General features: G+C 39.9%; 2 protein-coding genes across 2 annotated transcripts in view; one reads left to right on the plus strand and one right to left on the minus strand.

The window, feature by feature from the left end:
• Positions 1–7409, plus strand: part of CCDC117 (coiled-coil domain containing 117) — a 17515-nt gene extending 10106 nt beyond the window's left edge. Inside the window, exons 3-5 of the mRNA XM_012805192.2 lie at positions 233–457; positions 1586–1723; positions 4527–7409. Coding sequence (XP_012660646.1) covers positions 233–457; positions 1586–1723; positions 4527–4764 — 601 coding nt within the window. The 3' untranslated portion in view covers positions 4765–7409. The remainder of the gene's footprint in view (positions 1–232; positions 458–1585; positions 1724–4526) is intronic.
• A 3938-nt stretch (positions 7410–11347) lies between these two features.
• Positions 11348–16018, minus strand: part of XBP1 (X-box binding protein 1) — a 6581-nt gene continuing 1910 nt past the window's right edge. The window contains 4 exon segments of the mRNA XM_012805193.2: positions 11348–12528; positions 13408–13491; positions 13494–13553; positions 14757–14897. Of these exon segments, the coding sequence (XP_012660647.1) occupies positions 11971–12528; positions 13408–13491; positions 13494–13553; positions 14757–14897 (843 nt within the window). The 3' untranslated portion in view covers positions 11348–11970.

Consider the following 16018-nt stretch of genomic DNA (forward strand, 5'->3'; position numbering starts at 1 on the left):
TCTGTCTCCAAAAAAAAAAAAAAAAATCTGTGAGAATAATAGGGGAAAAAATGGATGATTTTGCATCTTGGAATTACGCTGTCAAAAAGCTTAGAATTTTTCATAGAAAAATTTGATTAGAGGTAGAGATGATATACAGAGTATACAGATATACAGGCCACCTTATATATTTCATTTATTTAAGTTGGAGTTTTTATTGAATTTCCTTTCTTTTTAATTTTTTATTTTTCAGTTGTCCAGTAAGAAAAAAAAGGCTAATTGAAGCAGAGCTCTGTGCTGGTCCTAATGACTGGATTCTTTGTGCACATCAGGGTGTAGAGGGTCATAGAGTAAATCCATGTACTGGTGGCCTTTCTGTACCTGGAATGTTAGATGTTATTTGTGAAGAAATGGATCAGACGACTGGAGAACCACAGTGTGAAGCTGCCCGAAGGCGGCTTCAGGAGATTGAGGACAGGTAAATGGCCAGTGTGTGTAGCTGGGTTGTTGTTGTTCCTATGTAATGTCTATGTAATGTCTCTTCTATCTCTTGTCTTTCCCCTCCCCTTTTTTCTTTCTCTCTGGAGAATCTACTCTTAAGCTAGTCTTAATTCATCATTCGATAACATAATGCCTTGATGTTCAATCTCTCAGACTTTCAAAATCAGGGAATTCAGAGTGTACAATTTTAAAGTTAGTTCTCTCATCATCTTGTAACTCTTTCTGGAATTAAAAAAAAAGAAAAAAATTAAAGTGCATTGTCATAGAACTGTACTAAGCATTTTCACTTACTACCCTGAATATTCTTGGTTTATTAATTTTCTGGGACATATTCTTCAAATTTGATTGCATTAGATATAAAACATTTTGTTAAATTTTGAACAGGTATTATTACTTGGTCTTTTGCTATAGAACCTATTGCTTGTATCCTTTTTGATTTTTATTTATTTATTCTTTTTGAGACAGAGTCTCACTCTGTTGGCTTTAGTAGAGTGATAAGGCATCACAGCTCACAGCAACCTCAAACTCTTGGGCTTACATGATTTGATTCTCTTGGTTCAATCTCCCAAGTAGCTAGGACTACAGGTGCCTGCCATAATGTCTGGCTATTTTTTTGTTGCAGTCAGTCATTGTTGTTTGGTAGGCCTGGGCCAGGTTCAAACCCACTGGCCTGGGTATATGTGGCCGGTGCCCTAGCAGCTGAGCTATAGGCGCTGAGCCATCCTTTTTTATTTTTAAAATGTTGTCCACCACTCGGCACCCATAGCTCAGCTGATTAGGCTGCTGGCTATATACACCAAGGCTGGTGGGTTCGAGCCTGGCCCAGGCATGCTGAACGACAATGACAACTGCATCCCCCAAAAAATAGCCGGGCGTTGTGGTGGGCGCCTGTAGTCCCAACTACTCAAGAAGCTGAGGCAAGAGACTCACTTAAGCCCAAGAGTTGGAGGTTGCTGTGAACTGTGATGCCATGGCACTGTAGTGAGGGCAACATAGGGAGACTTGGTTTCAAAAAAAAAAAAAAAAATGCCCAATTACTAGAATGTATAGTAGCTTGGCTTAAATATTTTTTCTTTCTCTGCATCTGCTACCTTAATTTATTTAGGATAATTGACGAAGATGAAGAAGTTGAAGCTGACAGAAATGTTAATCATCTGCCCAGTCTTGTCCTTTCTGATACTATGAAAACTGGTTTGAATAGGGAATTTGATGAAGTCTTTACAAAGAAAATGATTGAGTCCATGTAAGTTTTGGTGCTTGGAGTTTCTCCTTAATTATGATCTTGGAGAGTCTATACCAGTGATACTCAACTAGTGTGCTATGAGAAGATCTTAGGTGTGTCCTGGAAATAAAATTTATTTTTTTTTTTTTTTTAGACAAAGTCTCACTTTGTCACCTTGGGTAGAGCACTGTGGCATCATAGCATACAGCAATCTCAAACTCCTGGGCTTAAGCAATTCTCTTGCCTCAGCCTCCCAAGTAACTGGGACTACAGGCGTCTGCCACAACACCTGGCTGTTTTTTTTTAGAGATGAGGTCTCATTCTGGCTCAGGCTAGTCTTGAACCTGTGAGCTCAGGCCATCTACCCATCTCAGCCTCCCAAGTGCTGGGATTACAGGCAAGAGCTACATGCCCAGCCTGTCCTGAAAAAAAAAAAAAAAAAAAAATTGAGTCTCACATCACTCTCAGTAGAGTGCTGTGGTGTCTACTTAAAACTTTTGGGCTTAAGTGATTTTCTTGCCTCATCCTCCCAAGTCACTGGAACTACGGGTACCTACCATAATGCCAGGCTTGTCCTCAAAATTTTTAAAGATAATTAAATTATTTTTGAAAGGAGTTCAAAGTATAGCAAAAATATTTTTTTTTTTTTACTTTTTTTTTTTTTTTTGAGACAGAGTGTCACTATGTACCCTTGGTAGAGTGCTGTGATGTCACAGCTCATGGCAACTTCAAACTCTTGGGCTTAAGCAATTTGATTCTCTTGCCTCAACCTCCGAGGTAGCTGGGACTATAGGCACCTGCCACAATGCCCGGTTATTTTTTTTTATTGTAGTTGTCGTTGTTTGGCAGGCCTCAGTGTATGTGGCTGGCACCCTAGCTGCTGAGCTATAGGCACCGAGCTACTCTTTTTTTGGATCAAGATAATTTAAACATGCTGCACAAATTTAACCATAGGTTCAAGTGTGCCATGAGATAAAGGTTGAAAAACACTGGTCTAGACACTGTCCATCCTGTTAAGCTCTTCATCTCCTGATCATCAGGCAGGCAGAATCACAGTAGATTTTATATTTAGTTCAGGTTAGAGAGACGTTTGGTTAGTTCATTGGAGATGAGCAAAATGCTTGCAAGCAGAGGAGTTTGAAATATGCAGGAGTGGTTCCTTACCTACTTACCCCTTGGTTCTAAGGTCCAAAAATGCACTTTAGTTTAGTATTTGGAATTGGGATGACTGGCAAGAAAGCCACTCTCTCAAATTCTTGTGATGGGATATAGGAACGACATTTCAGTGTCCCTTTTTTACCTGGCTCTTTAAATTATCCAGATACCTTTGAGACTTTTAGGAATCAATCAAAAAATATATATATATATTATATATATATATATATATCCTAGCAGTAAGATCATATTCTTGGTTCATAGCATAGTACCTTGCGGCCTTTAGCAGAGCTATTTTGCTCTTAAACACAGCTTAATAAGCTCAATTATCTGGTTTCCAAATCATCAGAGTAGAAACAGAAACATCGGCTCGGCGCCTATAGCTCAACCGGCTAAGGCGCCAGCCACGTACACCTAAGGTGGCGGGTTCGAATCCCCAGCCCGGACCCGCCAAACAACAATGACGGCTGCAACCAAAAAAATAGCCAGGCGTTGTGGCAGACGCCTGTGGTCCCAGCTACCTGGGAGGTGGAGGCAGGAGACTCGCTTGAGCCCAGGAGTTGGAGGTTGCTGTGAGCTGTAATGCCACGGCACTCTACCCAGGGGGACAGCCTGAGGCTCTGTCTCAAAAAAAAAAAAAAAAAGAAACAGAAACATCTACTGAGAACAGAACAAACAAAACCCCCTATAGGGAGTTGTGACTACAATATGAGGACAAGAGAGGAAACTGGAACAAACACAAGAATCTAAAAAGCACCTAGTGGCTTGGGGTCCATTAATTGAGGAACTAATGATTAGCTCTGTAATTGTGTAGTCCCTGAGCCAGTCATCATTATCTGCTATATATTATAGGCAAGTTACAGTGTACCATTTAGGTATTGGCTAGAAAAGACTTTAGAAAGACTTGGTACTCAATGAGGGAAAGTTTCAGATATCTGAAAAAGCCTCTTAGGACACCTGTCATAGTGAAGTCAGGCAAAGGGGGCATTATTGCTTTTAGACACAGTGGAAGTGATTTGTGCTGGGAAGTTCAGCTGCCTGGTGTTAGCTCACAGAGGTTTTGCTTTAGCATCCTAGGTTGAGCTTATAATTAACTACCCAGCCCTGAGGGTGGGTGAATAGTTTAGCCAAAAGTAAGCAGGTCATACTACCCTGCAGCTGAAAACAGTTTTTGCTCTTGATAGCATTCCAAAAACAAGCCTCTGGGAGTATTCTTCACTGTGTTTTATTTTTGCCTGACTTGCCTCTGGGTCCCAGAAACCATCAACATAGTCATTATACCTTAACTGCAAAGCAAATATATTTGTCCAGTGATTTACTTTCATTTATAGTGATTTAGTACAAGGTAGCTGCTCATATCTGCTAATGTTAAGAGAAAAGAAAAATCCTAACAATTAAATCAAGGCTTATTTGATATTGAATGTTTAGATTACTTCTAATCTTAGCAACAGTATATCCAGTTGGTTTGGTTAAAAATGCATGCAGAACTCTGTGATTTTTATGTATTTGGGTGGCCTTTGTAAAGACCATTTGGGGTTATTTGAAATCCAAACTGTTTTGATGCCATCAGTTCTTGATATTAGGTAGCAAAACATTCGCTTTTCAATGTAACAGCTTTAATTTCTATGTCCTAAGGTTTTTTTATGTAAATCTGTATTTTGTGTCTCAGGAGCCGTCCTTCCATGGAGCTTGTGCTCTGGAAACCTCTTCCTGAACTCCTTTCTGATAAGCCAAAGCCATCATCTAATGCTAAGAACTACACAGGAGAGAGCCAAACTAAACATGCAGCTCTTGGCACTGCCTTTCCTCACAGAACTGAACTGTTCTTAGAACCTCAGCAAACAGGGATGCCTCTTTACCATAGTTTGGAGACAGCTGCTAGTACAGAAGAAGAGATGGAACTCTAGAAACCATTTTCTACTCTAAAGTTGTCAAATTTTAGAAGATTCCTGTGTTCAGTCATGAGCCTACTTGCATAGTTTAGGGACTTGAAAGTTTTACGAAACGGGTGTAATAATATCTCCACCTGTGATTCAGGGTGGGACTCTCATTTTGGGTAGCCATTTATTGCATTCAACTCTTTGCCAAGGAAGTTTGTTTCAAGGAAAAAACAGTTTTCTTTGGAGCTTTTTAAGGGGAATTTGGATGACACTCCCTTCGCAGGCAAGTATAGAAACTGTGTAAGAGTAACTGAAGTTACCTGTCTCTGTTGTCTGAACAATTCAGATATTTGCAGAATGTTCTCAAGTATCTTAATCAGACACACCTCAGTCTGTAGATACGAGCAAGGTGAGGACATAGGAGGAGGAGGAGGGAAGAAAAGCAGTAGCTTAAGCTTGTTGCTAAGAAGTTTAACAGATTATAAATTGTCAGTTCTTTATAGCTGTGTTGAGTAAGTAACCAGTAGCATTGTATATCCTCTTTGCCTCTGAAAATGCAATGAAAATGCAAAGGAAAGGTTTTTTTCTTCAAGGCTTCTTTGCCTTGTGTTACTGTTATTCCTTGGTTTCCTTTGCATAATTGATAAGCCCAATTATTCAGCAAAGTTTACAACTTAATTAACTTTGAGTGATAGTTAAAAAGATTATGAGGTAACCCCTTTGCAAATTGCCTCTGGAAGAAGCATCCTTTAGTTAAACCTAAGAAAGTGCTTTTCAGCTAAACCCAACATTGATAATTTCTGTAGTTTTTTTTAAAAAGTTATAATTAGCAAGTTGAACTTTAAATGATATTTTAGAAAACAGTGAATGAATAATTAACTGAGAATATGTGGGCAAGTGACATTGGGGTTTACTGAAATAGCCAATTTGTCCGGTGCTTAAACTATTGTGCAGTAAGCCTCAAAGTTAGTGAATAGATTTCTGCTAGCAGGAAATCATCTTAAGTACCTAAACTGGGCTTGAGGTGTCCTTTAGGGATAACCAGCATTGAATTTTTTAATTTCTCAGGAAGAGCTCTTCTGTGTATCAAGGACTCACAGTACAAAGTAAAATGACAATTCCTTTATTGCTACGGAATATTCACTATAAGTTATTAAGTGAGTGTAATAGTATAATATTGGTCCTTCCGTTACACAACAGGAAACCACCCCAGTCCTTTTTGTTTTGTTTTTTGGGTTTTTCTCTCTTTGTAGGAATCAAATATCTTTGTAGAAAAAAAAATGGTTTATGCTAAGTAGAGGCGAATTCTTAGAAACCAGCTTCCAGGCATTTTTGAAACCCATACTGAAATCTCTCCCCTTGTTACAGATGGCATAGAAGTCACAAGTCTGTTAATTTGACTTGTTTCTTCTCTTGCCTGTTGTTCTGCTTTCTCTGTTTCTGTCTGGATAGTCAGGAAAAGATTTAATGTTTAATATTTAAACAAAATATTTAATGTATACACAGTAAAATTATTCAAACTTCAAAACAGTATTGAAACCAGTTGGAAACCAGCTAATAGTTTCTTAATCTCAGTCTTAGAGATGAATGTAAACTGTATTCTGTTGAAATGTGCAAGTGTTTGATTCATGCAGTTTGAAAAACTCCTGCCTTGAGGTCATTGTTTAATGGGACCAACTTGTAAAGTTTGTAGCCTTAAAGAAATCTCTGTGCTAAAAAAGTTGTTCTAGTACAACTGAAAAACTTGAAGTGACTTGCCTGGAGTTTGAGTTAGTAAAGTGAAAAGAGAGATGACAGCTTTCCAAAGATGGAGCGAAAACATGTCAAGATTGTCTTCTAAAGAGATTCCTGGGCAGGCCTCTGATTAAAGGTCTATAATGAAAAGGAGGAAAGAAGAGCCCCCAAACAAGACTCTGATACTATTGGTAAATATAGGGGAGAATTGAGATTCTGTTAATTAAAATCCAAACAGAATTTGTTTCAGAAGTCAAGTTATCTGATATGATTATTTCTGCAGGAAAATGGGTGTTTAATGTTTCTTTTTGGACCTTATCTTTTTGCATATGTTTGTACAGAAATTGTCTTCTTGATCCTTGTGGTGCTTATTCATCTGAGCCGACTCCACAGTCCCACTGCCTCTGCTTTTTGTTTTTCTTTTGTAGCATAAGGCTGTGCTTTTGCCTTAAGGTTTCCCTAGGGAATAAACAGGGCTTTTCATTTGGTTTAGCTTTTGCAGCATGGATCAAACATTGGCTTACTATGCTAATGTGTCGAGGAGAAAAAATTATCTAAAGCAGGTGAGCTTTAAAGAACAAATGTATATTTTATGAGTTTGAGTAGTGTGTGTGGTTTTTGTTTTGGGGGTTTTGTTTTGTTTTGAAATTAATGTGAAGAAAGTCCAGTTCTAACAAACATATTAATCAATTAAAACTGCTATTCATTCTTAAAAAGGTACAAATGTAATACTAGAAAAATAAGGTTGGGGCTAGAACCATGAGAAGAATGTTTACCAGCAGGTTCATTTGTTATTTTGGATCTGGAACTTGGCTTTGTTTTTCAGTAGTGACAAAGAGTGGTTCAGTACTAGGAAGTTCTTTCAGATGCTGTTTTACTTTATAATGAGAATCTGGTGTTTCTGTATTTTATCGTTTTCAATAAAACTTAAGTGTTTTACACTTTTTGAGGTATTTGTATTTCTTCATGTAAGTAAATGAAAACAGATGTCTGCTTGCTTTTCTCTAAATTGTAATTGAAGCAGCATTCATATCAGTGAGGGACTTAAATTTATCCTGAAGGGATGATTATGTTGAGCTAAAGCTAAGTTTCATAATTGAACTAGCTATTGGAATAGACAGCTCAATGATGTTATATGGTTATTCCTTTCTAATAGTTGACAGGTCACTGGGTGGCAGTATTGTCTGCATATTTACAACTATTCTTTGACAAATATGCATCCCTGATTTTGTTTGGCAGGGGGAGTAATAGAACACACAGGATTTTGTTTTGTTTTGAGACAGTGTCTCACTGTGTCACCCTCATGGTAGAGTGCCCTGGCATCACAACTCAGAGCAACCTCCAACTCTTGGGCTTAAGCCATTCTCTTGCCTCAGCCTCTCAAGTAGCTGGGACTACAGGCACCCGCCACAACTCCCAGCTATTTTATTTGTTGTAGTTGTCATTGTTCTTTTAGCAGGCCCAGACTAGATTTGAACCCGCCAGCCTCAGTGTATGTGGCTGGCACCGAGGCACAGGATATTGTTTTTAATCAGAATTTGGAAATCATAGCTAAAATTTATCTAATTTATCTATTTTATAGGTTTGGAAACTAAAACCCAAGTAGATAGCCCAAGCAGTATACAACTCATGAGGTCCAGTGTTCTTTCCACTTGACCAGTTAGTTTTTAGAGTCTTTTTTGCAGCAATACCTAACATGTTGTCTTTTTTTTTTTTTCCTTTTGGGATAGGGTCTTGTCTGTCCCCAGCTAGAGTACAGTAGCCTGATCATAGCTCACTGTAACCTCAAATTCCTGAGCTCAAGTTATCTTCCCACCTCTGCTTCCCAAATTGGTAGGACTACAAGTGTATACCATCATGCTTGGCTCATTTTTTTTTTTTTTTTTTTGTAGAGATAAAGTTATACTGTGTAGCCCAGGTTGGTCTCAAACTCCTGTCTTTATAATCCTCTGGTCTTACCCTCTTACAGTGCTAGAATTATAGGTATGAACCACCATACCTGACCTAGATGTTACTATATTTAGATTTCATTGAAATAATCTAAAGCAGTGGTTCTCAGCCTGTGGGTCACGACCCCTTTGTAACAATGAAAATACATTGCGGCATTAGGAAAGTTGAGAACCACTGATCTAAAGTATAGTTCAGGCAGTGTAACATTAAACTCTTTGGAGGAAAATAGTTTAGTGTATTCATTATGTATCAGTTTGGTTCAGATCTTCTATTTCTGTTAATTTCCTGGTTCTTCTGACTACCAAGTGGTAATTGAGAGATAAGGTAAATGAAATTAGAATCTTGTTCAGACTACAGCTCCAGCAAGACAGTGTTGTGATACTGTCTCAGCAGCTGGTGGTAAACCAGTCTTCCTCTTCCTTGATGAACTTTTTTTTTTTTTTTGAGACAGGAGCCTCAAGCTGTCCCCCTGGGTAGAGTGCTGTGATATCTCAGCTCACAGCAACCTCCCACTCCTGGGCTTAAGCTAGTCTCCTGCCTCAGCCTCTCAAGTAGCTGGGACCACAGGCACCCGCCACAACGCCCGGCTATTTTTTGGTTGTATGTCATTGTTGTTTGGCAGGCCCGGACTGGACTCGAACCCGCCACCTTGGGTGTATGTGGCCGGCGCCTTAGCCACTTGAGCCACAGGCGCCGAGCCTCCTTGATGAACTTTAGAAGCCACAAGACTAAAGATTGAATTCTTTGGAGGCAAGAATTTGAGGCCTTAAAATGATCCTTGGAGTGGGCAGTATTATCTTCTGCCTAGAGTTCAGTTCCTATTTTGTTTCCGGTCCAGTAGCATATTTAGTAGAAAAGCAAGGAGGCAGGTATAGATTGATGTTAAAGACCCAGGGAAATGGTGTGCAGGCATCTTGTCACCTGCATCTTTAATAACAATTATGAGACAGCTTGCTATAATGGAAATCTTCCCTTGGTTTTGCAGGAAGATCTCAATTTTTAGTCCTAACATTTCACTGAATACCAGGTGTTTTCTCCTAACAGTTCACTGAATACCAGGTGTTTTCTCAAGGCTGGGCACAGTGCTTAGTAATTTTCATCCATCTGTGCAGGAAATGAAAACCCTGATAATTTACACAGGCTACATATGTCTTGTCTTGTTAGTACAGCTGCTGCTTTCATGTGATGTCATTCAATGTAAATGATGTGAGCTTCAGCTTTCGGATGCTTATGCTGTTATGATAAAGGCTAATGGGCATTTACCTTTGTTCATATAATTCCTAAATGGATTCTTCGCACTTAAATTTTCAGTTACAATCAGGTGAAATAAGGTTTCACTCTTGGGGACAGCTGAAGATGGTCTTTACATTTACAGTACAGAAACCCAGAGCCTAAGCAAGCTTGGATTGCTGAGTACTAGAATTGGGCTCTGGCTTCAGTGACCAGGTCTGAGGCTGCTTACCTTTAAGTATGCTTATGGGCATACCTGACCACACCAAGCTCATTTCCTTACCTTGGCTGAAACTATAGCCGGTTTTGCCTTGCTGCTTGCAGTTCTCTGAATCCTGCCCCCTTTTGTCTACTCATTCACTTTGACTTCTGCACAAGTGGTGTTAGTAAATTTGGAACATACCATTTAAATGCTAAATTGGCAATCCACTAGCCTCTGGGGGTTTTTTTGTTTGAGACAGAGCCTCAAGCTATCCCCCCCGGGTAGAGTGCTATGACATCACAGTTCACATCAACCTCCAACTCCTGGACTCAAGCGAATCTCCTGCCTCAGCCTCCCAAGTAGCTGGGACCACAGGTGCCCGCCACAACACCCAGCTATTTTTTTTTTTTTTGGTTGCAGCTGTCATTGTTTTGGTGGGCCAGGCTGGATTCGAACCCACCACCTTAGGTGTACGTGGCTGGTGCCTTAGCCACAGGCACTGAGCCTAAGAAATTCTTGATGTCACATCTTTAAACATAACATGGCGTAGCAAAAGGGTTAAGGTTCTGATTCTGCCATTTAATGGTTGTGGTGTGTACTAGCCAATTTTGCTAAAGAAATTGTCTCAGAAAGATAATTGTTACTGAAACTGTAGATTATATCACTTATGGCAGGCAGTAATTAAAGTGGAAAAGCCTTCAGCCACTTTTGGCATGCTTGGCTGGGCATGGTGATTCACACCTGTAATCCTGGCACTCTGGGAGGCCAAGTCAAGTAAATTGAGTTCGATCAGCCTGAGTAAAAGCAAGACCCCTTTTCTACTAAAAAAAATTTTTTTTTTTTTTTGAGACAGAGTCTCAGTATGTAGACCTCAGTAGAGTGCTATGGCATCACAGCTCACAGCAACCTCAAACTCTTGGGCTTAAGCCATTCTCTTGCCTCAGCCTCCCAAGTAGCTGGGACTACAGGCACCTGCCACAATGCCCAGCTATTTTTGGTTGTAGTTGGCCCAGACTGAATTCGAACCTGCCCGCTCTGGTGCTCTGATGTATGTGGCTGGCACCATAGCCACTGAGCTATAGGCATGGAGCCAAAAAAATTTTTTTTCACTAAAAGAAAACCTTTTTTTTTTAAGTGTTGTGGCTGGAGCCTATAGTTCCAGCTACTCTGGATAGCTGAGGCAAGAGGCTCACTTAAGCCCCAGAGTTTGAAGTTGCTGTGAACTCTGACACCAGGTCACTCTACCCAACGTGACAAAGTGACAGTCTCAAAAAAAAAGTGGCATACTCAAAAAAGGAAAAAACTGTGGCATGCTCACTTTAGTTGGGTAAATTACTTCCAAAGCAAACTCAAACATCTAGAGCAGTGGTTCTCAACCTTCCCAATGCCGCAATGTATTGTCATTGTTACAAAGGGGTTGTGACCCACAGGTTGAGAACCGCTGAGAGAGAAAATAAGATTCATGGCCCTAGAAGAAATCAAAGAACAAGAATGTTGCATTGCACTTTTTAATTGCATGGGTAGTTTTAAATAAATGGAGAAAGCACCTTCAGAAGATACACTAGCAGGAAAAGATTCCATCAAGCATTTACATAGTAAATTTCCATAATTTTACAAAAGATTCTTAATCTTTACTTGAACTGGACATGAGGGAAGAAGAGCCCCCCCTCAGGTGTTCTCTCTGCTTGCTGTAGCAAACTAAAGGACCTAAAATTGGAGGCAAGCCTGGGATGCCAAGAAGGGGAAGAGAAATGATAAAGGGTCCTTCATAAATTCTACGTTTACTTTCAGACACTTGTGCAATGACCCTTACATAAGTACTTAAGGGCAAAGTACCACCCTTAAAGGTACAACTTCAAAAGCTATAGCTCATTTATAATAGTATGTCTGAATACTCTGTACTGGCAGATGTCAAAAGACAATACTTGGGGTCATCTGTAAAGTTTGAACAAAAGACAATACTTGAGATCCTCTGTAAAGTTTGAGCAAATACTTCAGCAGAAAGCTCTAGGACTGGACTCTACTTTGGCTTTTTGAATGAAGCACAAATGGGCTTCTCTGCTCACCTCCTGGCAGTGTAATAGTAAAGAAAAAGAGCAACAGTACTGGATCATTCCTTAAACACTAATCAGCTGGGGAAAGAGTTCATTGGCAAAAGTGTCCTCCCAAGAATGGTTTATACCAAGCGGAGAGGACATGTCACTGAAGGGGGAAGGGGAGCCCTCATATCCACAGTCACTATAAGCATCCAGTAGGCAGGAAGATGGCTTCAGGCAGTGGCTGGATGAAAGTAGATTTGAGATACCCAGCTCTGGAATGAAGTCATCTTCTACAGGTTCTTCCTTCACTGAGACAATCAATTCAGGGTGATCATTCTCTGAGGGGGTAGGAGGTGCTTCCTCGATTTTCACTACCACATTAGCTTGGCTCTCTGTCTCAGAGGGTATCTCTAAGACTAAGGGCTTGGTATATATGTGGTCAAAACGAATTAGTTCATTAATGGCTTCCAGCTTGGCTGATGACGTCCCCATTGACAGAGAAAGGGAGGCTGGTAAGGAACTGGGTCCTTCTGGGTAGACCTCTGGGAGCTCCTCCAGGCTGGTAGACTCTGGGGAAGGACATTTGAAGAACATGACTGGGTCCAGGTTGTCCAGAATGCCCAACAGGATATCAGACTACAAGAGGCAAAAATAAAATGGAGGACAACTATTAGTTAATACATTTGAGCCTTGGCACCTGTAGCTCAGTGGTTAGGGCACCAGCCACATACACCAGTGCTGGTGGGTTCGGACCTGGCCTGGGCCTGCTAATCAACAGTGACAACTATAACAAAAAAATAGCTGGGCATTGTGGTGGGCTCCTGTAGTCCCAGTTACTCGGGAGGCGGAGGCAAGCCAATCGTTTAAGCCCAAGAGTTTGAGGTTACTGTAAGCTGTGGTGGCACAGCACTCTACTGAGGGCAACATGGTGAGACTCTGTCTCAAAAAAAAAAAAAAATACATTTGGAAGTCTGGGTGTGGTAGTTCACACCTATAATCCTAGCACTTAAGGAGAGAAGATTGAGGCCGGGAGTTCAAGACCAACCTTAGCAATATAGCAAGACCCTATGGCTACAAAAGTTAAGAAGAAAAATTAGCCAGGCATAGTGGTGCCCATCTGTACTCAAGAAGTTGAAACTAGAGGATGGCTTGAGCGCAGGCATGTAATGTTGCAGTGAGCTATGATGATGCTACTGTACTCTAGCCTGGGCAACAGAGTTGAGATACTCTCAATAAATAAATCAAAAGGATACACTTGAGAATCTACCTAGAACCCTTAATACTAGGTTCCATAATGAAATTCAAGCATTATGCTATAAGATGGCCTCATAATCCAGAGACCCACTTGTCTCCACCTCATTCCACGTCCTAAATCACCTGGAGAGATAGTCAACATTCTAATCACACGAAAATTAACTTCTGCCTTCACCTGTCTGGTTAGAGATGTCAGGCATCAAATAGATGGAAGTAAGTTGTTATATGTATAGCTCTTTAATAAGTCAAAATGATTCTTACCTCTGAGTCTGAAGAGTCAACACCATCAGAATCCATGGGGAGATGTTCTGGAGGGGTGACAACTGGGCCTGCACCTGCTGCAGAGGTGCACGTAGTCTGAGTGCTGCGGACTCAGCAGACCCGGCCACTGGCCTCACTCCATTCCCCTGGGAGGAAATATCAAAGTGGGAATATCAAAGCTGCAAGACCCCAGGGATGCCTGCCAGACAGCCATGATTCTCAACTTTAAATAGAAAACTATTTAAAACTTTAGAGCCACTTTTTAAAATTTAAACATGCAGAAATTTACAGCCATTTTAAATTCCATTTTCTTAAGTCTTCAAAGGATGAAAAAAGGGGAGTAAGACTACTAAGTTGTGATTTTCTATGCAAATGAAACATTTTTTTTTTTCCCAAGCAAAGGTTCAGGCAGAACTGACAAATAATAATTATATTCTCAATAATGTTCATAAGTGATAAAGTTGTATAACTATTTAGGCCTAGAATCTTTCTGAATTCTTCCTGAATATTACCTTCACAGAATAAAACTACCCTATTGTTAATCTTAGACCACTTATGTGTTGTCATTGAATTTGCTACAATGCATAGTATCAAATCAATGTATCACCCTTCTATTATCAGAGAAGTATCACTATCACAATGAATTATTCCTTATTCATATTCATCAAAGGACTACTATAATTTTAGTAGCAAACTCTGATTTGACTGGCTTTCTTAGTCTTGTTTTCCTTGATGCTTACATTATACATCTTGTTGACTAGTGGCATTTAACCATGGAACTTTTTTTTTTTTTTTTAAGAGACAGAGTTTGACTTTATCTCCCTTGGTAGAGTGCTGTGACATCACAGCTCACAGCAACCTCCAGCTCTTGGGCTTAGGCGATTCTCTTGGGTCAGCCTCCAGAATAGCTGGGACTACAGGCGCCCGCCATAACACCCGGCTATTTTTTTTGCAATTTGGCCATGGCTGGATTCGAGGCCCCCCCCACTCAGTATATGGGGCTGGTGCCCAGAACTTGTTTTAATTATCATAACTTAGTATTATTCACTACAAGACTTTTGATCAGAAATCCACATCTGAGGGAGGAGGAGGGAAAGATGGGGGTAGGAGGACTTGTGTGCTCCCACCTAATGGGCATAATGTAAGGGTATGGCACACCTGCTGGGTGCAGGAGGCAACTATAACAGGGACCTTCCCTAACAAATGCAAACATTGTAACCTAATCATTTGTACCCTCATATTAGTTTGAAATAAAAATAAAAAGAAGTCCAAGTCTGTAAAAATAATCATGGGTCATGTCACTTGGAAGCAGTTCTCACATGCAGCACCACATAAAAGAGATGATTTACCTTGGTTTCTGTCTCCTCTTCAGTAACCAGGGCATCCATTCCCAAGCGCTGTCTTAACTCCTGGTTCTCAACTACAAGGCCATGAGTTTTCTCTCTTAAAAGCTGATTTTCTAGCATAAGTTTTTGGTTCTGGAAGATAGTTCATAGGAAGCTATTAAAACATCTAATTCTTTCACTTAAGAATCACTTGAATTCCCTGTAGTTTAGTGGTTAGGGAAAAATTTATCTGATCAAGTTTCACTACAATTGATTTCCCTTCATTATTGAGCTTTTAGAAAATGATATGTTTATGCAGTTCATAACTGGTATTAGAAGGCTTGGCCCTAATTATGGAAAATAAACTAAGAAGTGCCATTTCATGGAGTCAAGAATAACACAATGCCTCTGACTACTAATACAGAATTCAGAAAAGGGTGATATGTGGCTTTAATTTAGATACGATGTTTTCAAAAACTATCTTGAACTAGTAGGTAATAAAACTGGTGGACTATAAAAACAAAAATAAAATTTTTAAAAACCCTGCTCTGGAATTACTCTTGTTTCTTCTTCTTTTTTTTTTTTTTAATGGGATTGAGAGAAAGAAGGGAATCTGGGGAAGACAATAAAAGCAATTCAAGTTTCCTTTAAGAACCAGCTAATGATTTCAAACTTTGTTTTCTGGGTTGACTGCCATGGCACCATAGCTCACAGCAACTCAAACTCTTTGAGTTGAAGCAAGTCAAGTTGCTCTTGCGTTTGAGCACCTCAAACTCTTGCCTCATTCTCCTAAGTAGATGAAACTATAGGCTGGCCATAATGCCTGGCTAGTTTTTCCATTTTTAGTAGAGACAGGGCCTCACTCTTGCTTAGGCTTGTCTCAAACTCCTGAGCTCACGAGATCCACCTGCCTCTCCTCAGCCTTCCAGAGTGTTAGGATTACAGGCATCAGCCACCATGCCCAGCCATGATTCAGACTTTAAAAAGAACAGTATAGATAATCCTTATATAATAAAGAAGTGTAACTGCCAACAATTTAAGATTAGATAACAGATGGATTTATAAGGGGAAGGGAACCTTTGGTGAACTTTTGGTCAAACCAGGAAGAATGTGTAAAGTTTAAGCAATGATTTTCTATCTGCCCTTGCTAATTTTTTGGCCCAGACTTGCTAAACATTATTGAATTCACCAATTCTGAGATCTACACCAAATACCAAAGGATCAATCACTTCTCTCAAGCTTCACTATTTTCCCAACTACTTATTTGATAAGTAGATTGGTTTAAT

This window comes from Otolemur garnettii, unplaced genomic scaffold (assembly GCF_000181295.1).
Source record: "Otolemur garnettii isolate 467f Iridium unplaced genomic scaffold, OtoGar3 scaffold00038, whole genome shotgun sequence".
NCBI lineage: Eukaryota > Metazoa > Chordata > Mammalia > Primates > Galagidae > Otolemur > Otolemur garnettii.